The sequence below is a fragment of the Eretmochelys imbricata genome, chromosome 2 (genome assembly GCF_965152235.1).
Source record: "Eretmochelys imbricata isolate rEreImb1 chromosome 2, rEreImb1.hap1, whole genome shotgun sequence".
Taxonomy (NCBI): domain Eukaryota; kingdom Metazoa; phylum Chordata; order Testudines; family Cheloniidae; genus Eretmochelys; species Eretmochelys imbricata.
The window spans coordinates 140,672,213-140,696,836 of NC_135573.1; the positions used below are offsets into that span (position 1 = coordinate 140,672,213).

Here is a 24,624-nt window from a genome sequence, read left to right on the forward strand (position 1 = left end):
CTATTATTACTTATTTATTATTTATTATTATTACTACTAATATCTTTGTGGAGATTAAAAAAACACCAGGCATTAAGCCAAAAAAATAATTTCTATTCTGGGATCATAACATGATTTTATTTTGAAGTCAGAAACTGTAATGGAGCAGTGGTTAACCACCCAGACAACATATATGTTGTTGCCTGGCATCATTGTCGACTAATCCCATGCTGTCTCTGGAGAACTCAACCTTGATCTGGAGCGGCTAGTGAAAGGAAAGTTAGAAATGTTGATTTACATTAGAAAACATTGGTGTCTGTTCCAGTTATGCACAATACTGCCTTTTAAAGTTTGGTTTTATTTAACTTAAAATTGAGGTTTGGGTTTTTGTTTTTGTTTGAAAGAACAGGGGAGAAAAATGAACTGCCAACCCAGTAAAAAGCTACATGTTTCATGACGTTATCTTTTATTTTCTGTCTCAGTAAAGGCAGATTGCTGTTGTTGGGTAGTGATGGTTTTTTGGTGTTTGTTTGTTTTTTATCCCCCCCTCCTCCCCCAGCCACCAAATTCAGCTCTCTGTCTCAAAAATGAAACAGAAATGATCTCCCCAAACCTGTTTGTGATTTTTAATCTGCTGTCTGTAGCTGGCTATCTCTACCTCTTATCTCATTTTAGCTCCCAGTCACATTTCTCCTTTTCCTGTAGACATTCATTTGTGATGAAATGTTTTAAGTAGGTGAATGCTTTTGAGCAGAATGAGGACAGTACCTGGAAAAGAAAAGGCTTTCACAAAATATAACTGTACTGACTCTTTTTATGAAAGCTTCTGCATTTGTAGTGGTACAGAATTAAAAAGATGCAGTAGTGGTTTGCAGTTCAGAAAAGCACTGAGGGATTGTAAAGGTAAATATAAAAAACTGATGGAAACACATCTCGGAGTTTTTTCTTTGTTTATTTTTAACACAGAATAGTAGAATTAAGGTTTTACATATGGGTGAAAACAATTTGTCCTGAAACTTGATCCAAAACAAAATGAACCATGCTAATTTTTTTTCAGGTTCAAAAAGTTTAGCGTTAGAATTTTTATTAAATCCTAATACTTTTTTTCACTTTTTAGCACCTGATGTGCAAGTATTAAAGTCCAATGAGAGACACTGCTTTTGCAGTATAAACCAGTGCATATTGAAAATTTGAAATGAAATTGAAAATGAGATTTCCAATCTGATTTTCAGACCAAAGAAGTTCAGAATGCTGTATGTTTGGAGGAACTTCATGTAATATCCCATATGTAAAATCTTTACCATGCTTGCTGCACAATAATCTGTACTAAATCAACTATACTGGACATTTTATGAGAATTTATTAAAATTCTGTGAATTTGTATCTATTATCCTATGATCTTGAGACATTGCATGCATCTGCATTTCAACAAAAATTCCTCTCTCTCCTTTGATCATGCTTGAGAACAAAACAAACTGAATGCATTTTTCATCTGTTTTACAGATAAGATATTTTTCCTGCCATAGAAATCGTTGTCTGACTGTTTGCTTGCCAGCAAAGAGCCTATAAAGACAAACAAAACAAATCACCTGCACTGGGGGTTAACTGTGTGCAAACCACATGCAATGCATGAGTAAATAGGCTTTACACAGAAACTGGGCAGGGAGGGAGGCAGGCAGGAGTCCCTCTTCCAAACCCAAGAACCTGTATATTATAGCATGTGTTGACTTTGTTATGGTGTGATAGCATAGCATGAACCAGAACTGAGCAGGGGGATGCAAAATGCAAAAACCTCCAGAAATCACATGTATCAAAAACCTAACTTGAATTTTAAAAAAACACTGCATGTGATCAGGCTTCTCAGACCGGTCAGAGTTTGTACAAGGGGTGAGAGGAACAGTCCCTCAAAAAGGAGGGCTGAAAACAATGCAGCTTCTGAAAACTGTAAATAAAGTGGAAACATTAAGTATCAAATGTACCATATTTTTAAAAAATGAGAACTAATATACATGGTGTAAAAATATTTTTTAACTTATTTAAATTGCTGAGAAATACTATTTGGGGGCAAAGATACCCACTTAAGAAGGAGGCACTCCAGACCATATTGCTTGTTCTGTTTAATACATGTCTCGGGTATGCTGGAGGCATTAGGTGACACACCCAATGCATGCATTAGCTAGTTCAGCCATATGGCCTGTTGTCTCTTACTGGTTAATTTAACCATCTGTCCTGTAAATAATGTTTAAAACTTGTATTCATTTTGAATGCTTGGGTTCACTATGCTTTATTCTCTCCTTGGTCTCTTGGTCCCCAGGATGCTGCGCATTAAGAGCATTATTCTGTTCTTTGACATATCTCAAAAAATGTAACTGTGTGGTATCTCTGTGCACTATGAATCAAATAGTGATATCCTCATTCAGTTCTTATTTGGCCAAAATTGCTACTGAAGTCAATGGGAATTTCGTCTGAGTCAGGATTTGTCCCGGGATTATATCACCATTATGGTACATCATATACATGTCATCTCTATTTGTTGATGTGAGGGAAAGATGTGGTTGTACAGATCGTGATTTGGGTGAAGTTTCTGTATTAGTGTTGCTGTCAAATATGGTCTATATTTCAACCATTTCTATGCTTATGTATGTGCTGACATTTTTTCTTCTATGTGCTTCTCTCTCGTTCTCGACTAGTATTCATTATTTCTTTATTGCATATAATGAAACCAGTTAATAGCTGAAGTCAGCAGTATGAGATAAATAAAAGATCATTTGTTAAAACTTCAAGGGTTAAAAATGTTGAGCTGGCATAGTATATATCTGATCGGGAGTATTGTGAAAAGTTTTTATAGAGAAATAGGTCACCCAATTTCCTTTTCCTCACCGATTAATTTAACATTATAAATTGAGACATACTGTAACTGGAATTGTAGTCTCCAGAATGCAATGTATTGAAGTAGTTTGGAATTTTTGTCTATAAACTGAGGTTTTACTATGTCAGAGTCACTGAAAGAGACTTCTGCTGTATATAGCAGTCCCCCGTTTCTCACATCTTGTTCCTGAGTATTCCAAACTAAAGGTACATGTTGACCAACAATACATTTACTTAACTAGCATGCATTGTACACTTTTTTTGTAAGGACAGTAGCATTTCATGACATGCTTCTCAGAGAATAAATAGGCATGTCGATGAATTTTCACCTGTGGGATGCCATTTAGGTCAAAATTCCCAGTGTGACATATATCACTCCACTGAAGAGCACACTGCATTCCAAAGCTAGGAAACACGGCAGTCCTTTTTACTTTTGTGTATGAGCCATTGTGTCTCTTCACCTATGGGCATACTGTAATGGGACATGTACTTTTACAACTTATATTGAATTATCCATAAACATTAAATGAATAATAGTAACCATACTCTATGTCTCATGAAAAACTTAAAAACGCAGATCAAAGAAGTTCCAGTCTTTGCCTTATGAACCCAGTTTTTCAGACTGCATTACATCACATCGGGCTAAGTTTTGCACTTGGAACTTTGAGTCATCTGAAACATTATGAAAATCACATGTAGCCAGTCAGCATCTGAGTAGATGTGTGTGTGGTGTTTACCGAAGTGTTGCACTCAGTAAATGTGTTATTGAGAAACATGTTTCAGATGGGAATGTAGAGACTAGCTGGTGTGTGTGGCTAAAGCGACCAACATTGAGCCAAATCATATCTCATTAATGGGATTCTTATATCATACACCTGGTGAACTGGGCACTTCGGTGAATGGAGGTTTGTTGTTGGAGCAAGAATTTGGAATGGAGGGCTACTGCTAACACTTCAAATGCATATTTTATTCTACTTTTTGGTGATGATTCATGTGTGTATGTTTCATCTGTTTCCTGTGGCCCAGTCTTGGTTACCTGCTGCCACCACCAAGTTTCTCACTTGGAAATTTTACCTCAGGGCTCCTCTGCCTCTCCTCTCTTGTTACAAGGACCCTATCCCCATGAATGGAGGTCCCCGATAGGTACGGTAAGTATTTTTCAAAGGCCACTGCAGAAATCCCCCTTCACCACAGTTGCACTCCAGACTTCAATCAACAAACTTGTACTTTATGATTAAAACCTATGAATAACTCAGGCACTAATAAGCTGGCAGGATCCGCTGTCCTGTTTAAGTCCTGGCAAGTCTCATTTCATAGCCCAGTTCAGGCTTCCTTTTTATAACCCATGGAGTCCAATGTCCCAGTCTGGTCTCTCTGCCACCATCTTGGCAGCCCAGACCTCTATTCCTGATGAATCAGTCTCTGGAATCTGGAGAGACCATCTCTGGCAAATTCAGCCAGCCCAGATCAAACCACCGCCGGCTGGTAAGTCTACTCACGGTGTTCCTCCCACTGTTGAATGAACATTCCAGGATGGCTCCTAGAACCAAATGAGACCTAACCGAATCCTTGGTTTCAAACCACTGTCTCATTTCCATCCACATATTTTATCTCCCACATACCTTATACCTAAAATAGTATAAGCATAGCACAAACCCTAATGTTCTCCACAGGATCCACAGTGGCTGTACTGAGCTCTTAGACCCTAGAGAGGAGGGGAATGCATTACATTGCTCAACTCTAGCTGTACAGAGAGTAACCTTGGATCTCTAAGAGCCCTGTCCAGTGGTCCAGCAGAGGATTGGTGGCTGTAACAGGGGAATTTCACACGGGGAACAAAGAAGTAATGTGATTATGCATGATGTGAAGAAATACTTCCTTTTGTTTGTTTTAAACCTGCTGCCTATTAATTTCATTTGGTGACCCCTAGTTCTCATGTTATGAGAAGGATTAAATAACATTTCCTTCTTTACTTTCTCCATACCAGTCATGATTTTATAGACCTCTATCATATCCCTCCTTAGTCATCTCTTTTCCAAGCTGAAAATTCCTAGTCTTAGTAATTTCTCCTCATATGAAAGCTGTTCATCAGTATACATATGACACACAGCTCTATGTCTTGTTTTATTAGACCCAGAATGGTGTATTATTATTTATATCTCTGTGGTTTGCTGAGGTTGGGATTTGGATAAATGTAGATTACTGGAAGTTTGATTCAAACAGGACAGCAATGATGTTAGATTTAGGGGAAGGATTTTTAGGGTACAATGGGGATCCCCATTCGAATTAGAGTCCAAATTGGCCTCAGTGACCAAAAGTGTTTTTTCCACCCCTCTATACCTGGTAAGATGTTTGTGTCTGCTTTTCTTATCTCATGACCTTGACATTTTCCCAGACATTTTGACCTCTAGACTGGATTACTACAATATGGTGTCTAGAGCAGTGTTTCTGAATGACCGGTCTGTGGACCGGCGCCGGTCCCTGAGATTTCCCTGATGCAGCTTAGGAAGGCAACAAGCCGGACCCTGGTATCAAAAAGGTTAAGAAACACTGGTCTAGACTGACCATTAAAGATCACTCTCAAAGCTTCAGCTGTTGCAGAATGCAGCCATCTGCCTACTTATGGGGTTAGCACCAGGGAACATACTATACCTGTTCTTTGCCAGTTGAACAGGTTTTCTGTTTGTTTCTGTCTGTGTTTGGAGGTGCTAACTCTGTTCTATTGGACAACAAACAACCGATAGCAATCCAGAAATATGTTTTAATAAATGCCACTGTCCTATGAGGATCAGGGGAACACTATTGAGGCTGCTGTCCCCCTGTGGGAATGAGCTGAGGTCCGTGGGATTTGCTTCTAGATCCTTGAGCTCTGAACAATTTAGAGTCTCTGCAGAACCTGATACCCATCCCACTAGATTGGGACAGGCAATAGAAATTTAGTGAGACTGGAATAGCAGTTTTTTGTAACCTTTTTCTGAGGGGAGTGTTTTGGTCCTAAAAGTCTCCAGAAATACAATATCAAAATCTGGGAGTTGATTTTCAGAGATGCTGAGCCACCTGCAGTTCTCATTAACTCTTAGCTTCTCTGAAAATCGTACACATAGACTTTTTAATGGATGGAATAGAAGCTTCAGAAACCAGTGTCTGTTTTTCCCTATTCTGATAGCTTTTGGCTAGCTGATTATTTTATTATTTTTGTCAAATTTAAAGTAAAATGTTCAGTAAAATCATGTTGCTCCCACACTTAGAATTTGTTTGACAAATTAAACCTAGGTCAGAATTATAAAAAATAAAACAAAACTTGGAAATAGGAACTGGATAATGAAAATGCTAATAGGCCAACAAGTATAGAAATATTAGCATATTTTTCTCCCTCTCTTTCTCTCTCTAAAACAGTTCTTTTTGCAAGGCTAAAGTGCTGAAATGAATGTTCTGCCTTTTTGTCTCACAATAAAACTTTAGTGTTTTGGCAAAAGGTCATGAGTCAATCAGTGCTGTTAGTTTCCATTATTTCCTGTTCAAATATTGGCACATGATTATTTGGAGTGAAAGTGGCAAAATCACACATAATCTCATAGGAATGAATCATGTTCCATGTTGCTACTGCACATGTTAAAGGCTCATATCACTTGAAAGTACCCATTTCTTGATTTATACAAGTACACATCTTGACAAGTGGTGTGCTTGATACTCATTTATACCAACCAAATTGTGCACTGATAATTATCAAATTATGCAAAATGATGTGCACTGTACATAACATTATTCTGTAGTTTGATTAAGTAGCTCATCAACAGAAAAGCTGCAAATCTGTCAAGAAGGATAATAAAATGTAACTGTTTATATTTATTTGAATTCTCACCATCTATGAAGACAAATGAAAGTAACTGATGTGAAAGTATAAATTCTGATAAAGTGATAAACCTGATCTCTAAAATATAATATCTGTTATGTTGTGTTGAGGTTTCTATTTTTCCAAATGTTTATTAGATATTTTACTGACTTTTTGTCTTATTTGGGAATCTTTAGCAGGTAACCCCAAAATTATGGGGGAAAGAATCACTATTCACTACTCAGAACCCAATCCTGAAAACACTAGTGCAGGTACTTCAAATACATTGGTAGTCCAAGTGATTTCAAGGGGTTCCCAGCTCTGTCGCTTATCTCCTGTGTGACCTTGGATGAGACTCTTCAGCTCTCTGAGTCTATTTCCACTCCCATCCCTTGTCTGTCTTGTCTATTTAGATTGTTAATTCTTTTGGGGTTAGGGCTGTCACTTGCTATGTGTTGGTATAGTGCCTAGCACAAGGGAGCTCCAAACTCAGATGGCCCTCTAGGTGAGGGGTCGGCAACCTTCGGCACGCGGCCCATCAGGGTAATCCACTGGCGGGCCGTGAGATATTTTGTTTACGATGACTGTCTGCAGGCATGGCATACCGCAGCTCCCAGGGGCCACGGTTCACTGTTCCTGACCAATGGGAGCTGCGGGAAGCAGCGGCCAGCACATCCCTGTGGCCCGCGCCGCTTCCCGCAGCTCCCATTGGCCAGGAACAGTGAACCGTGGCCAGTGGGAGCTTCAGGGGGGCTGTGCCTGCAGATGGTCAACGTAAACAAAATGTCTCATGGCCCACCAGCGGATTACCATGATGGACCGCATGCCAAAGGCTGCCAAACCCTGCTCTAGGCACTACTATAATGAAAATAATAATAAAAAGGGAATATGTGATTTTTAAAATTAAACAACTATATAAGTGATTGTAGAATCAGGACTACAGGTCCTTAAGAGAAAATCTTTAATGTTATATAAAAGAGGGGTTGAATTATGTCTTCTGCCACAAAATTAGTAGTATAACCATTTTAATATGTAATAAAAAGATTAGGATATGCTGCCACACAAGTTAGTGGAAAAGTTCCCAGTGATTTCAATGGGAGCAGGACTGAGGACTGAATCCATCACATCACTCTGAACAGCAGCACTCATTTGTAAATTAGCTAAAGAAAGGACACCATTTATACTTCTTCTATAGTTAATTTATTTCATTCAGAGATCACATTCTTTCTGACCAAAAGACTTACAGGGAGAAAATTTGATAAATAGCTTCTAAAATGTCCTCAGTTTTTCATATATATTTTTTCACACACAAATAGAATTAAATGGAAAACAAAATTGTTCATACAAAAACTTGGAAGTCACCTATAACAAGTTAGTATTTTTATGCCCAATCCAGCAGGATGGTGAGCCTTTCTGGAGGCATTAATCCTCTCTGAGAATCAGGTTAAAAGAATTTGGGTTGGAGACTTTTGAAAACTTGGCCCACAATGCATTGCCGTTTTCTCCATCTGTGGTAATCATGACCGCTTCCTGATATCTACAGTAGTTGCAAATAAAGTCATCATTGGAATTCTTGGTAAGGCATCCAGAACAGCAGAGGGTAATGTGAGTTCTTCTCAATGACTTTGGTAATGGCAAATCACATACTGGATTGATTGATCGATTATCTACCAATCAATTATCAATCTTCTTTCTTTCTTTCTTTCTTTCTTTCTTTTCTCACTCAAGGGCATTGTGTAATGCAGTGGTCCTCTTAAATCATGTACTTGTATTGGATTATGTCGGGGGGAATGTGGACATGCATAATCAAGATATAGGCAGAATCCGTGATTTATTTATAAAGATGGAAACTGGACTAATTCTTTCCCCCTCTAAAAAATCTGTTCTGTATTGTCTCTAAACCTTCAACAGCTTCCCAACCCTAGAGAATGTGCTTTCATCTCAGATCTGTACAGTGCCTTGCATTATAATATTTAGTAAAATGAGAACACTGTTTACCTCAGTTGTCAGCTTTGAGACTTTTGCATGGCTTCCCCCAATCTCATCCTTGCAAATAGATCACAAAGCAGACAAACATAACCAAGATACTTGCATTAAAAAGTGAAACAAATGTTTAGGCTAATTGCCAAAGCTGGAAGTTTACAAGTTTCTCTGTTAATAACCTGATAGTAAAATATTACTTTTTATTATTACAATAAGAAAAATAGGGATAAACTCTTCAGTCTTGTAAAATGCAGATTCGTTTTTTTTAAAAAGGTATTTTATTTCTAACTACGTCTTTAAAATATTTTATTTCCTGAAGATATGTTTAATTTATTCATCCCCAGAGGATTTAGGCTGTGAAAAGCCCTAGCAGTCTGGTTTCTACACAGTCTAGGACAAAAGTGCTTATGAGTCATAACTGCTCTATCATACTTCAAGTGAAGCAGTGAGAAGGTCTGCTTTGATGATGTGAACAACACATTTTATTCATCAGCTTTAACTTATTTCATTTGTAGATTTACCATGTGTACACAGAACGTGGAGCAAGTTCTGTCTTTCCTCCTCCTATTTCTAATTTGGCAGTTCAGTCGGGTTCCCCTGGATCAGGCAACTTGCTACGTCTGTTAGTCCCTGTGTGAGAAAATTATTTTTATTGGCCCTGCACAGTATTTATTTATCTCTGTAATATCTTCTGATAACTTTTGAGGAAATCAGGTTTTGAAGCAAAAGCAGAGAGTTGGGTGATGCCGATAAGATGATTAACTTGTGTCACTGGTGCCATTTCATGTTATTTTTCTTTGCATTTTAAAAATTCTTTGTTTTGTTTTTGTTAAAAACAAGAGTTGTCTTCAGATATGCTTTTCATCAATTTGGATCCTGTTTCATGGAGGATTTTCTCTCTTAAATTTCCTGTATAAATCTGTTTGCAGCTGGGTCTCGGGCATCTTACAGCAGCCAGCACAGCCACCTTGGCTCTGAATTAAGGGCACTGCAGTCTCCAGAGCACCATATAGATCCTATTTACGAAGATAGAGTGTATCAGAAGCCCCCTATGAGGAGTCTCAGCCAGAGTCAGGGGGACCCTCTGCAACCAGCACATACAGGCACTTACCGCACTAGCACGGGTAGGTGGAAATAATTTGTAAAATTGTCTTTTATGGATAAAGTGTTTTATTTCAGTGCTAAATCTCTAAATTTTATTGGTAATGCTAGAAAAGTTTATACTGTATTTGTAACTTGAAAAAATGCCTGATACAAATTGCAAAAGACATTGTTGCAGCTAAAAACGGCAACCCCCTCTACTTTCTCCCCCTTCCCCCCCCCCCCCCCCCCAAATCTCAGGCAGAAAAATCTTAGCCTTGGGATTATACATTGTGCGGTTTTAGTATTTTTGTCTCTTGTGGTGGGAGGAAGAAAACGTTTTCATCAAGATTTTAAATGTATTATTTAAAGAAAGCTGATTGTTTTCAGATAACTTATCTAATTACTTTCTCCTGCAAAAATTTTGTGTGAGTCTTAAAAAGGGCCGCAAGGCATCTTCCTCATGAACATAATGGGACATTTACATTTTTGGAATTGAAGCAGACCAGGACCAAATGTGTTCTCTGTCTCTCTCATTCTCATATTATACATATATGTAACATACTCATACACTGTAGACATACAGATATGAATCATAAAGCTTCAGCACAGCAGAAAAACAGAGCTGTCGATATAATTGATTCATCTGTAATGTAATAATGAATGATCATTCATGTTAGACGTTAGTGTACAAGTCCTATTTGCAAAGTGTCCTCTTAGCTATGTAAAATAGCTCTATATTTGGGAATCGACAAATAGATATCAAATCAGTAGGGGTACTTAATGCACTAAGGAATCAGAACTTAGCAGAGTTAAAGCCAAAATAGTCTTAAACATGTAGAAATATTAATAACTTACATTAAGAATTGCTGTATTGACCACATTTCTGACAGGTTTTCTTTGTTGTATCAATCAGACACTGGAGATTTATGTGTCTTCCCAAATCAGAAGCTTCCATTTAGAAATGAGAGAATAAATGAAGCAAAATTAAAAATATCTGCAAAACTGACTTTTTTTTAGAACAAGATGTGAGGCTTTCTTTTATTGTTTTAGGGTCCAATCCTGCATTTCTCGCTTATCCCATTGCATGCATGGAAGTTTGGGGTACGCAATTAGTATAGGATAAAGCCCTTAGAAGGGATTCAGAGAAATGTAAAACCCTTTGTTGCTTAATTTAAATTCTTGTAGTATCTAGTTATTACTGGAGTATTATTTGTGTGTTACTTCAAGGAAGATTGGAGTCTTTCATAGCCCTGCCTTCTTCCAAACACACTTCCACAGATCATATTCCATATGCCTTTATGCATCAAAACTGAAATTCTACTCCCTTTTCTTAGCCACACATCCACCAATCCAGGACAATACCAAGATAATTCTATTAATGAACATTTTCACTCTGTGTGTGTGTACTGCACTTAGGTAACTGTTGATTGTTAGATTATATAACGATCCAGTGTGCATGGTTAAATAACTTATTTTTGATACTTAATACCTAGCAAAATTAAAACAGTCACAGGAAGGTACATCTGCAATCTAGGGATTGTGTAGTGCCTAAACAAACAAACAAAACCAAACACCCCTGCAGCTTGTTTGTGGAGTGTCTTGGACTAGTATTTGCAAAACTGTTAGCTTACTCAGGTTAGTTGACAGTCAAGTAACTTGAGTTAAAACAGAAGCAAAAGCTCAAGTCTTGACATACCTGTTGTCCACAGCACAGGATCTACACATTGTTGTCTTTTACAGTGGATTGTCAAAGCCGTGCCTCTTCTGATTTGTTGCACATTAGTTTTTTATGCAGGTCAATCAGGCTGTATGTGAGCTTGCTGACAGATATTTGTTGCTTTGCACTTCTGTCCCATTTCTTGCTTTTTTTCTACAAAAGGGAACATATGGCTCACAGTGGGTGGTATAGACACATAATTTTGATAAAATAACGAAAAATGTCAGTCTCTATAAAAACAGAGTAAAATATGAGAATTTTTTAGAAATAATCACAATTCAAGGTTCAATGTTTCAAGATTAGAGTCATGTTTTCATTGTTTAGAAAACTACAAACTTTCCAAAGAAAATTAGACATTTTCTTTTACGCAAATACTGAGCCTGATTATTCTCTCCCTTTCCCCCAGTTTTATACCATTGTGACTCCACTGACTTCATTGGAATTGCTCCTGATTTACAGTGGGTGTGAGGAAAGAATAAAACACTTCATTGTAATCTCTATGGCATCATATACAGTTAACATATTTTTTGTTTTCCTTCTCCATTTAGATATAAAACCAGGAATGAACCTGAAATAATTTTTTCTCATAGAATAGGGTAATTTATATCAGCAATGAAATTTAATCTAAAATGACAAAACAAAAATTAAAAAAATTATTTTAACTTTGCTTTAAAAGACATATTTTTATATGCAGTAGAATGTCTTTTTCTGCAATGTCTGTGTTCTGAGTTTATCAGTACTTGATCAAACTGCTGTCTGCTGTGTCATTTTTAGTGTGAAGACGAACAGCTTCAGACAACCAGAGCTTATTCATATTTAAATTTGGTGATAAAAATGTAATAAAAGCTATGCAAAATCCTACTTCTGAAATGTGACTCTGTAAAAATGACATTTTCGGATTCCAATTTTATTATGTTTCAATAGTTTCCGTATCAAATATGCTCAGTTTACAATTAAAAAATTCTTTTCTTCCAGCTCCGAGCCATGCAAACTCAACTTGGTCTCGGAGAGTCAGGCTAAGGAGTCCTTCTTTCTCGTGCATCATCAGGTGTATAAAGATTCTGCAGGCCAATTTATATCCTCAAGTACCCCAGTGCAGCACCAGTGTCTTCACTGAGGTGGTACAAGTACATGTAATCAACATGCAATTGGAACTTATAAAACAATCCTATTTGTGAAGTGTGAGCCAGATAAGAATACAACTCACTCCTATCTGTATGGACGTCAAGGTGCTAACAAGTCAAATGTTTTAAAGAGTGGGATGTGGAATAGTTTTTTGCACTTCAGCAATTGGATATTGGAATTATCCATAGAGAGCACCTCCTTTGAGTAAGAAGGTGCATTTTTTACACAGTCACTCTTCAGAACAGTACTTGTACATTACTGAAAAACTCACTGTTATATGTTATTTTCTTATCATAAACATTATCAGCTGAGAATCTCAGCTTCCAAATATATTCTTCCAAATTTCCTTTGCTGGTGTTCCAAATGGTAACTGAATGCAAAACAGAAAGAAATATTTTTTTTGTTTAACGACAGTTTGGGGAAAGTTAATTTCAAAAAAATCTTTGACTGTTTTGTATGATTTCTGTGTTCTTCACTGGCCAAAGAGTGGCCATACAGTCCTAAAGTGCAATAGATATGTTCTAAATATCAAGCATTGCTTCTTGCAGTTTTGGATTGTATCATTCTGTTTTTGCTTTGGTATGAATTAATGTGTTCTGCAATGGCATACTGTGATGCAACAGCTGCAGTTTAATTGAGGACCACAGTGGTACATCACACACCATGGAGTTCTGGACGTAGGACCAAACATTTTCAGGGAAATAGAAAAAAGGAGGTTATCCATACCTCCACATCTTTGTTAGTCCACTAATGTTGTGATAATAGAACTGTTCTGCTGACTAAGACATCCAGGTTTATAACATTAGAAAAGGAGGGAAATTCGGAAGAAGCAAGTAAGGAATTAAATATCTTTCATACTAAATAAAGTAAATATGAAATAATATAGTGAACTGAATAGCGAATAATGAAATCACCCCAAATTAATAGGAATTCATATTCTCAGTTTAACTGGAAGCTCCTTTTTTAATTCATTATTTTATTTAGGTTTTCTTTTTGTATAGCTTTAAATCCCTATTGCTTATTTTTACAAAATTACAAATTTATCCTGGAAATAACATTTGATTCTGATCTCACAATGGTTTTGCCAAATGTAACTCCAGGTGTTTGGATGGAGAAATCCTGATTAACATCTGAGTAAGTGAGCTCAGAATCAGGCCCTATGTGTCAAATTCTGCCCTTAGGTACATGAGGTTAACACCTATTGATGGCAATTGAAGTGGTATATGCAGGTTAGTCTTAAAAATAATTTGTCAAAAGTAATATTAAGGTTCTTAAGAGAATTATCTCCTCTTTCCGCTATATGGAGGGGAGAGAATGTTATTTGCACAAATCGCTGTTCAGGGGCCAATAAAGAGCAAATCCATCCTCCAGTACCAATCCTGAGTAGCCCCTCCATATGCAGATTCCTTCTCATCCAATTCCACTGAAAGGAGATCTCCACAGAGAAAGGATGTGGCTTTACCCCTAAGTATGTAAGGTTAAGGAGGAAGGGGAATCAGAGAGAGGCTTCATTTCCCTATTGAAAGATACTGTTCAGTGTGAGCATCGTGTGGTTGTGGCTGCAGGTATTTGGGGTTGGGGGAATGAACAAGCAGGGAACGGAGCCAAGATACAGAGACTGTACACAGAATTTTTGTAAACCTTTTGTAGCTCGTTAGCAGTACCTGTTTTAGAGGGGAGGGCTTTGTGTCCTAAAACATGAAGGTGTCCTAACATCCATAGGAAAATCGCAAATCCTTAGGGCATCCCAGATTTCACAGGATAGAGTCCTATTTATATCCCCTATATATTTATATCCCCTACTTCCTTCCTCTGTCCCCCAAAAGATGAGTCTTCAGGAAGTTTGTGATTTTGGTACCTCCAAAATTTTGATTTAAATTATTCCTTTGATGGTTCTTTTGTTTTGTTTGTTTTTGTTTTCAGTAGGAGAGCATGATGTAGGCCATACCTGAATGTATTTCAGTGTATCTTGATATTTTGTTACAAATCGAGGTGTAAGAAGTTTGATTATAAAAATCACAATAATACCCTGGAAACTCAGTGAAATACCTTGTAAATCTCAGCTGCCATGGTTTGTGGAGACAATGCCTACACTGTGACCGAGAATATCTGTGTATCTATTATCTATTTACTGCATCCGTTTAGTCACAGACACTGGGTTTGATCCTGCTTCTGTTAGACTTCTGTCATGCAGGACCAAGTCCACTCTCTTTTATTTACTTGAGCACTGTTCAATACTGCAAAAATATAAAGACGTTCTTCGGGATATAAAAAGTGATTTGAACGTTAGTATATTTTTGCCTTTCATATATCTCTATACTGTTAAAGAAAACACAATACTGTGCTCAACTAAGCTATCCAACAGTGACATTAAGAGAATTCACACTCTTGTTAAATGTTCATTATTTCACTAATATTATTCTTAAAACAACTTCATTGAGAAATTACCAGGCCACTCCATTTTTGAACAAAGGGTCATCTTAACTTTGTTAGAATTATTATTGAGAACTTCTGCAACTATATTTTTTCTATAGGATACCATATTTCAATGATCTGCATGTAGAACTCCCACTGAGATCAGTGGGATTTTCACACACACAATGTATATGTCATCTTCTATGAAGGCTTTGTCCATGTTGTCCTCCCTTGCATCCTTCCCAGCAACCAGCAATCCATGTGTGTCCACAGCTCCCCTTGATATATCAGTGTTGTACATACCACATGATCAAGTCCTGGAGTGCAAATATTATAATTAACTTAACTAGCACAAAGAAAAGGAGTCCTTGTGGCACCTTAGAGACTAACCAATTTATTTGAGCATGAGCTTTCGTGAGCTACAGCTCACTTCATCAGATGCAGTGAACTGATGAAGTGAGCTGTAGCTCACGAAAGCTCATGCTCAAATAAATTGGTTAGTCTCTAAGGTGCCACAAGGACTCCTTTTCTTTTTGCGAATACAGACTAACACGGCTGTTACTCTGAAACTTAACTAGCACAATAGTTCTCTATTACCAAAAACAACAAGAACAACAACAACAACCTTTCATTTATAAGATCAACTGTATGCCATATAATTCTAAAGTAATACTATCTAATAATATATGGATTGTATTGTAACAAAATAGCAATATTATTTATTTATTGAGAGCATAGTGCTTGGCAGCATACAAAGCCAATGGGGAAGAGTTCACAGTTTAAAGGAAAAGGAACAATTCCTACACATAGTGCCTTCAGTGATCAGAAGGTGGCTTTAGTACAAAACAATGCAGGATTGTTGCTGTGTTCTGTTTTCTTAGGATATTTTTGGTTAATAAATATGACAGTGCTTTTTGCTGATTAATGTTGGACAGATGGGAGGAATTGTATTTTTAACTGAGGGATTTGAAAAGAGTGAGGGTTAAGGTAGTGTAAAAGGGTTGGAAGTTTGGTTGTAATATACATCTCTCAGTCACATTACATAATGGTGCCCCAGCAGATTTGCTTTGGTATAGGAAAGCATAACTTTTTATAATGATTATAGTTATTATGTTTGTGACATAGGATTTGCATGATTTTGTTAACTTAAAGGGTCACATTTAAAATGTTTCTATTGGTCTGACAGAGATATTTCCTATATAAGGTGAGAGTCACCCTATGCAAAGGATTAGCTCAAGGCAAATGCACCACTTAAGTTCCATCAGAAGGACTAAAGTAGTACATAGGGCTTGTGTTGCACCATTGCTCAAGGGTCAGTTTCCACCCATAATGGGGAAACTGGTTGAACTGGTTAAATCTCTCAACTTCTTTGTGTAATGAGCTTTGGATTTTATTTCTTTGTCTCTCTGTTTAAATACTTGCATAACTTAAGACTTAGTGAACTAAAGAGCATTTTCTATAAATTGGAGGATGAGAGCAGTACAGTGGGAACTGAGCAAAGATCTTGAAAAAGGGCTTTTTACCAGCCAGTCAGAATCACCAGCTGCTTATCACATTTGGACACAGAGTGTATAAAGCACCCAGGTTTTGGAGCTGAGAAGCACTGCTGAACCACAGCATTCTGGACACAGCTGATTCTAGAAATGCAAGATGCAGGTGTTTGAGAAGCTGAAGAACTGGAAGATTCAACATACAGTCAGACTTTGAAGTATTTACAAAATAGAAATTTACAAACTGTGTCCTGATTAGGCTTTAGGTAGCAAAAAAGGTTGATAATTTACTGAGTCTGGAATCCCATAAGTATACTCAATAGAGGGAGTTTGATATCTGCAGCATTACCAGATGCATTCCTCGAAAAACTACCTTGATCTGAAATTCAGAATTTTTACTTACTTTTTCCTTTTATGCAAATTCAACTCTAACGTGCACCATTGCTTGTGAATATTTGCTTTTATTCACAAAGTGCATATGTGCTACCAGAATTCCTAAGCCTAATAGAAATAGGTAACAAATTAGTGTAAATTACAAATTGACATAAGCTAGTAGCATACGTGAACTCATAATAAAAACAATTACTTTTAAAGAAATATCAACTTTAAAATGGTGGCTAAGTAGGTTATTCCATTTGCTGAGGCTCAAGATATGTGGTTCCACCTCCACATTTTTCTGCTGGAATTGTTCAACTAAAGGAATATTTTTAACCATCTTGAGTAAGGATATAACTGCTCTAAAAGTGGTAGTTGAGACACTGTATCACAATTTGACAAGCCTACAGACTAAAATGAAACAGCTCGGGCAAAAGGAGCCTTGAATAGTGTCCGGATCCAGACAGCTCTGTAAACAAGACGGTGACTGAGAAACCTAAAAGACAGTATTTTTCCTGACTGAAAAGGAATATATGAGGAGCTTCAGTTTCTGAAGAAAACATGGAGACCTGCTGTAACTGATTGCAGAAATATCTAAAAATGGAATGTCCTTTCTTCGAAAGTGGAGGTAAAAGAGCACATCACTTCAGAGAAAGCCTCAGTACTTCACCCAGAAAGATTATTGCCGCCTCCACTGGGAGCAAGGTTTATTGGATGTAAAAAAAAATTCAAATGTTGCTTCTGAAATTCCTTTTGACTCGATAAAATAGGTTTTTTTTCTTGTGTATGAAACATTGAGGATTAACGTTAATGGTAAGGAAATGACTGTAAGCACATGGGACTGCACAAGTGGGAAACAGACAATACTTCAGTATCAGGGGACTTGAACCAATTTATGACCTTTATTTTGTCTTACATTTTGTAGCTGCCAGTGATGTAGACCAGTGATGAACTGACACTCATACCATATTCAGAGCTCTATTGACTGTGCGCAGTGGAACTACTATTGTAGTTGGAAAACAGCTACCCCTGGTCTAGGAGAGGGGACAGGAAAATGTGTAAAGCTGTGATAATCCAGGCTATATAGAACATAAACAGATGTTACTGTGCAGGGCAGAGGAACTGCCTCTAACCATATAAGAGAAGTGTCTGACAACAGAAGAGACCCCACAGTAAGAATTTTATAGCACCTTTGCCGATAATGTGCCAGACTGCTAGCAAACAAGCAGACATGGTAGCCCAGGTAGAGCCAATGCGAATTGATACATATGTACATCAACCATAAAAAAATTGAGGGGGTGAGAACCCTGCAAATTGGAAATCAGGATCAAACCAACTAATTCCGAGTTCAGCCTTGTTAAAATATGTGGGACTCACTACAAACAAGATGTAGGCTCCTTAAAAAAAAAAAGGCTAAGCAAATTGATTAAATTGTGTGGGATCCCCTGTACGAGAGAGTAACTGAAATCCTAAATTAACTAGTTTTCATGATGATAAACCAGTTGATCATTTAGAGGCTCTCATACATTTTATCTTAAATAAGATTTTGCTTTTAAAAGGTCAGTGGAAGGTATCTAGGCATCTAGGTTGCATTTCCCTAGTTTGTTTATGAGAAGGTCATGCGAGACAGTATCAAAAGCCTTACTAGAGTCAAGATATACCACATCTACTGCTTCCCCCCCCACCCCATCCACAAGGCTTGTTACTCTATCAACGAAAGCTATCAGGTTGGTCTGACATGACTTGTTCTTGACAAATCTATGCTGACTGTTGCTCATCACCTTATTACCTTCTGGGTGTTTTCAAATTGATTGCTTAATTATTTGCTCCATTATCTTTCCGGGTACTGAAGTTAAGATGACTAGTCTGTAATTCCCCAGGTTGTCCTTATTTCCCTTTTTATAGGTTAGCACTATATTTTCCCTTTTCCAGTCTTCTGGAATCTCTCCCATCTTCCATAACTTTTCAAATCTATCTCCTCAGTCAGCTCCTTAAGCATTCTAAGATGCATTTCATCAGGCCTAGGTGATTTGAAAACATCTAATTTGTCTAAGTAATTTCTAACTTGTTCTTTCCCTATTTTAGCCACTGATCCTACCTCATTTTCACTAGCATTCACTATGTTAGATGACCAATCACCATCAGCTTTTTTGTTGAAAAACTAAACAAAAAAGTCATTTATCACTTCTTCCATTTCCACATTTTCTGTTATTGTTTCCCCTCCCCCATCATTGAATAACAGGCCTACCCTGTTCTTCGTCTTCCTCTTGCTTCTAATGTATTTGTAGAATGTTTCTTGTTACCTTTTATGTCTCTAGCTAGTTTAATCCTGTTCTGTGCCTTGGTCTTTCTAATTTTGTCCCTACATACTTATATTATTTGTTTATATTCATCCTTTGTAATCTGACCTAGTTTCCCCTTTTGTAGGACTCTCTTTTTTCAGTTTCAGATCATTGAAGATCTCCTGGTTAAGCCAGTGTGGTCTCTTGCCATACTTCCTATCTTTCCTATGCAGTGGGATAGTTTGCTCTTGTGTCCTTAATAATGTCTCTTTGTCAAACTGCCAACTGTCTTCAATTGTTTTTCCCCTTAGACTTGCTTCCCATGGGATCTTACCTCTCAACTCCCTGAGTTTTCTAAAGTCTGTCTTCTTGAAATCCATTGTCTTTATTGTGCTGTTTTCCCTCCTTTCCTTAGAATCATGAACTCTACTATTTCATGATCACTTTCACGCAAGCTGCCTTCCACTTTCAAATTTTCAGCTAGTTCCCACCTAATCAAATCTAGAACAGCCTCTCCCCTAGTTGGTTTCTCTACTTTCTCAAATAAAAATTGTCTCCCATACTATACATTCCAATAACTTATTGGATAATCTGTGCCCTGCTATGTTGTTTTCCCAATAGATGTCTGAGTAGTTGAAGTCCCCCATCACCACTAAGTCCTGTACTTCGGATGATTTTGTTAGTTTGAAAAAAGCCTCATCCACCTCTTCTTCCTGGTTAGGTGGTCTGTAGTAGATGCCTACCATGACATCACCCTTGTTTTTTACCCCTTTTTGCCTTACCCAGAGTACATACAGTTTCTATATGAGGCAACACCTCCTCCCTTTTTTCCCTGTTGGTCCTTCCTGAGCAAGCTGTACCCTTCTATACCAATATTCCAGTCATGTGTATTATCCCCCTGAGTCAGTCTGTGATGCCAACTATGTCATAGTTGTGTTAATTAACTAGCATTTCAAGTTCTTCCTGCTACTTCCCCATATTTCTCGCACTAATATACAAACATCTAAGATACTGATCTGATTTCTTCCTGTTTTCTCTCTTGTCTCTCTTCCTTATCCCTACTATAACAGCCCATGCTCCCCCAAGATTCCAACTCATCTTCCAAGTCTCCATGTTTTTGACTTACCTGCAGGCTTTTGTCACCTGCCCCCGTTGAACCTCGTTTAAAGACTTCCTCACTAGGTTAGCCTGTCTGTATCTAGATATGCTCTTCCCGTTCCCCGATAGGTTAACCCCATCTCTGCTTAGCAGTCCTTCTTCCCAGAACAGCATCCCATTGTCAAGGAAGCTGAAGCCCTCCTGGCAACGCCATCCTCGCAGCCAGGCATTCACCTCCAGGATGCATCTGTCTCTGCCTGGCCCCCATCCTTGACCGGAAGAATCGAAGGGAACACCACTTGAGCTCCCAACTTCTTCACCCTTACTCCCAGAGCCCTATAGTCACTTCTGATCTGCTGAGGATCATACCTCGCAGTATCATTAATGCCCTCATGGATGAGGAGAATGGGATAGTTGTCAGAGGACTAGATGATCCTTGAAAATCTCTCTGTAACATCTCAGATATGGGCCCCTGGCATGCAGCACAGCTCCCAGGATGCCATGTCAGGCTGACAGATGGGCCCTCAGAAGAGAGTCACCAACCACCACTACCCTACGTTTCCTCCTGGAAGTGGTGGCTGTGATCCTCCCAGCCTTGGGTGTACTTGGCTTCTCCTCCTCCACCTTTGACGGTGATTCCTCATTGCTTGTTGCCAGGGCAGCATAATGGTTCTTAATCCCTATGGTGTGTGGGTTGGGGGAAGGGGTGGAGCACTGCCTGCTTCCAGAAGTAACTAGCAGCCAGTGTCCTCCCTGTGTCAAGCAATAGCCTCCTCACCCAGTGGTGTGACTGCTGTCTTCTCTAGGTGGATAGCTTCCTAAGCCTTAGATGTCTCCATGTGAATACTCTCAAGGAATTCCTCGTGAGCACAGATGCTCATCAGCCCAGCCACCTCCTCCTGTAGCTCTCCCACCTTCTTCCTGAGAGATTCCACCAGCACATACCTTTCATATTGGACAGTTCCCCCAGCCTGGCTTTCTGTGAGTGGGAAATGCAGGATGCAGTCTGCAAATCCACACCAGGATCTGGGTAGAGGCACCCATGTTCAGGTTGTCTGTCCGGATACAGACGCAGGTGGAGGAGACAGGAGCAGCGTTGGCACTGGCGATGCGGCCCTTCCTGACCATAGCGATTATATTATGACTCCCTCCTACAAACTCCCTCTCAAATTCCCCTGTTTGCTAGTGCCCCTTGCTTGCTTAGCCTCTGGCTTTTAAGGCCTTCTCTCCTAGGTCAGTCCTACCCCTTCATTAATCACAGAGGGGGATGGTGATCACAAGGCTGATTGCAGCTGATCAAAGTTGATCAAGGATGATCCAGGGAACAAAGGCTCAAACAGTCTGCAAACACACAATCCCAACTGACCCTGTAAATTTAAATAACTACTGTGGTGCTACTTCAAAGCAATTATATGTTCATTTAGAGCAGTGGTTTTCAACCTGTGGTCTGTAGACCTCTGGGGGTCCAGAGATGATGTCTAAGATTTTCAAAGGGGTCTGCACCTCCATTCGAAATTTTTTAGCAGGACACAAACGAAAAAAGTTTGAAAACCACTGGTTTAGAGAAAATGTCACTCTTGAAATGTTGTCTGGTGGTTATATATGTGATGTTATATTTTCATGTAGTTTTGTTAACCTAACATGATGTAGGTTTTATTTCTTTATCGTTTGATGTATTTAATGGTTCAGTTCACTTCGGCATAATTTATACAGAGAACATTTTCTGTGCAATTTGAAGGTGAATAAAACAGCAGAAACTAAGAAGAAAAATGGAGAGAACTGTTCAGCCAACCACTCAGGATAACCAGATTAGTAACCCTTTCATTTGAATACAGAGGGTATAAAGCATCCAGTTATTGAGGCTGTGAAAGTGCGGCAGGATTCAGAAACTGGAGAAGTTTATGATTACAAAGATCAGGAACTGGAAGATTCAAGAAACAGACAAAATGGTACAGTAAAGAGAACACAGAGGAGATAATTAAGAAACTGAAAATTGGAACAGCCTGGGCTATATTGTGTCCTGATTTAGCTTCAGGGAATTAAGAGTTGATCCTTTTCTGAAACTCAAAGACTGGATATCTGCACAAGATGTGGAGTGTCTGAAGACAATCTATCTTAATCTGGAACTCGGCAATTTGAATTTATTATTGTACTTTTTTCCCCTCTTTTTTAGTGCAGATTTACATTTAAATGACAGAACGTTTGGGGGCTATTTGGTTTTAACACAGAATATGTGTGTGCTACCAGAAAATCCTAAACACACCCTGGGAGAGATCCCTTACAAATCAGCAGATTACAGCATCATTTGTTTCTTTTCTATAAATTAATTAAAGTTGATTTTTCATTTATTCCTCTAAAATTATTTTTTTCTATCTGGAAAAGTTCTTATTTTTTTTGAGACAGCATCAATGGAATGTAGTTCACCTGTAAATAAATATATTACCACATTCATATTGAGAGATTTACAGGATGCTAGATTTGACTATTCATGTTTACTAGTCAAGTGTTCCTGTCACACCCCGAGCTTCATGATAGCATTTCAAGCAATTTTTTTTTACATTAGTACAATTGCCAAAAATCTGTTGCTTGCACTATAACTTCTAATTGGCAGTTTTGGAGGAAATTAAATACACATTCCCCAAAAGGTGATGAATGCAGTTTACTAATAAGAAGCAGAGAATATAGTTTGAATATTGTGCTGAATATTATGCAGAAAAAAATTCTGATTTTCTACTTGTTCCTTAAATACCACCACAATGACTGTAACTGTATTGTTACAGCATCGTTTTATGACATTATAAAAGCATCATGCAAATAACTTCTGTTTAAAGAATATCACATTGTAGGACATATTTTTAAAGGGGCGTCTATTTGGCACACAGAAATTTCTGTGTGTAAATTGAATTTTTACCCACACTGATCTGCATGTAGACACAGTCAAGGCCTCTTTACATATGCACAGTGTTAAAAACAAATCATTTAGAAAAAGAAAACTGCAAAACATTACATTCAGCTATACAACAGGCATTGTGAAAAGGACAAAGCATCAAGAAAACATTTGTTCAATAAGAATATGAGACGGATTATATGATTTGTGGAGCAAAATGTTGCAAGATAGTATCCCTAATTTATACAATAACATGGACCAAGTAAATCAGTGCATTAAAAAGAATGCAGCAGAGGAATCTGTATACATTTACTCTTAGCTTTTGAGGGCCTGATCGGAAATACCTTACTCTTTCCAAATTCTCTTTGACTTTAGTTGAATTCACAATAACTCCAATTTCCATCTGTGGGAATTTTGACTGAACAAAATGCTCAGGTATGAGGCCCTAGGATCTTTTCATAAGATATACCTGAATTTTCACTAAAATATAAGTGTCACTGCTTCCAGTTTGGTGTTGTGGGAAAGACAGAGGAATAGATGTAAGGTGCTTATTCTGCACATACACAAGCAGCCAGGAGAGCCCTAACAAGTAAACAAACCTAATTTGCCAAGGCCCACATCATATCCTTAAATGGGCGTCACGTATGATTAGAAGGCCTTTCTGGGGTGTTCTTGCAGCTTGGCCAAAATTTCTCCATAGTAGAAAACAATTTTCCTTTTCCTGTGATTCATACACCCAGCTTCAGAAAGTGTTCCGTTCCTCCCCTCCCCCACTAGCGATGAAGGCCCAAGATAAAATAATAGTGAGATCTTCATTACAATTTCTTGATTGCACTGCTTAGACACAGTTTGTAGTTTGTAGATGTTGAAAATTGCACTTAGAAATTTCAGGATAAAACCACACTTCCAGCTCAAGATTGAGACTCCCATCTTTAGACATCATCTCTACATCTCAGTTAAGCAGCTCCTGTTGAAAATAACAGATTGATAGATATTTAGAAGGTTCAGATGTCCCTTATCGGTCCAGATTATCTGTTACACTCAGTTTCTACTGAGTGCAGCATAAAGCAAGTACTGTGCCCTAGCACTAGTGCAAGTTAGAGCCCCTAAGGACTGTCCACTAGCTAGGGTTATCCAGAACACTTCAGACATCAGCCACTCCTCTCTATCAAACCTGTCCCTGCACCAGAGTGTTGCAGGGAGGAAAGTGGAGGAGCTGACTACTCTGGAGGATTACATTGCACCAGAAGACTCTCTCCAGCTGTGGAGTTACAGCCAGTCTGAACAGTGCAAATGGAGCAGAGTGGGCCAGAGCATCTAACAAATAATGTTTACCTGGTGCCTTCACCCACCTAACTCCAGTGTAAGCCTTGGAAAAATTGGCCTGAACTTAAAGTGCAGGAGCGTATGTATGCACACACGCACGAGCGCACACACACACACACACATAAAGAAGCAAGATAGGCCACAAATGACAGATTTCATCTGAA

General features: G+C 38.3%; 1 protein-coding gene across 1 annotated transcript in view; it reads left to right on the forward strand.

The window, feature by feature from the left end:
• Positions 1–24,624, forward strand: part of CTNND2 (catenin delta 2) — a 526,110-nt gene that overhangs the window by 86,162 nt on the left and 415,324 nt on the right. The window contains exon 3 of the mRNA XM_077809167.1: positions 9,592–9,786. Within this exon, the coding sequence (XP_077665293.1) occupies positions 9,714–9,786 (73 nt within the window). The 5' untranslated portion in view covers positions 9,592–9,713. The remainder of the gene's footprint in view (positions 1–9,591; positions 9,787–24,624) is intronic.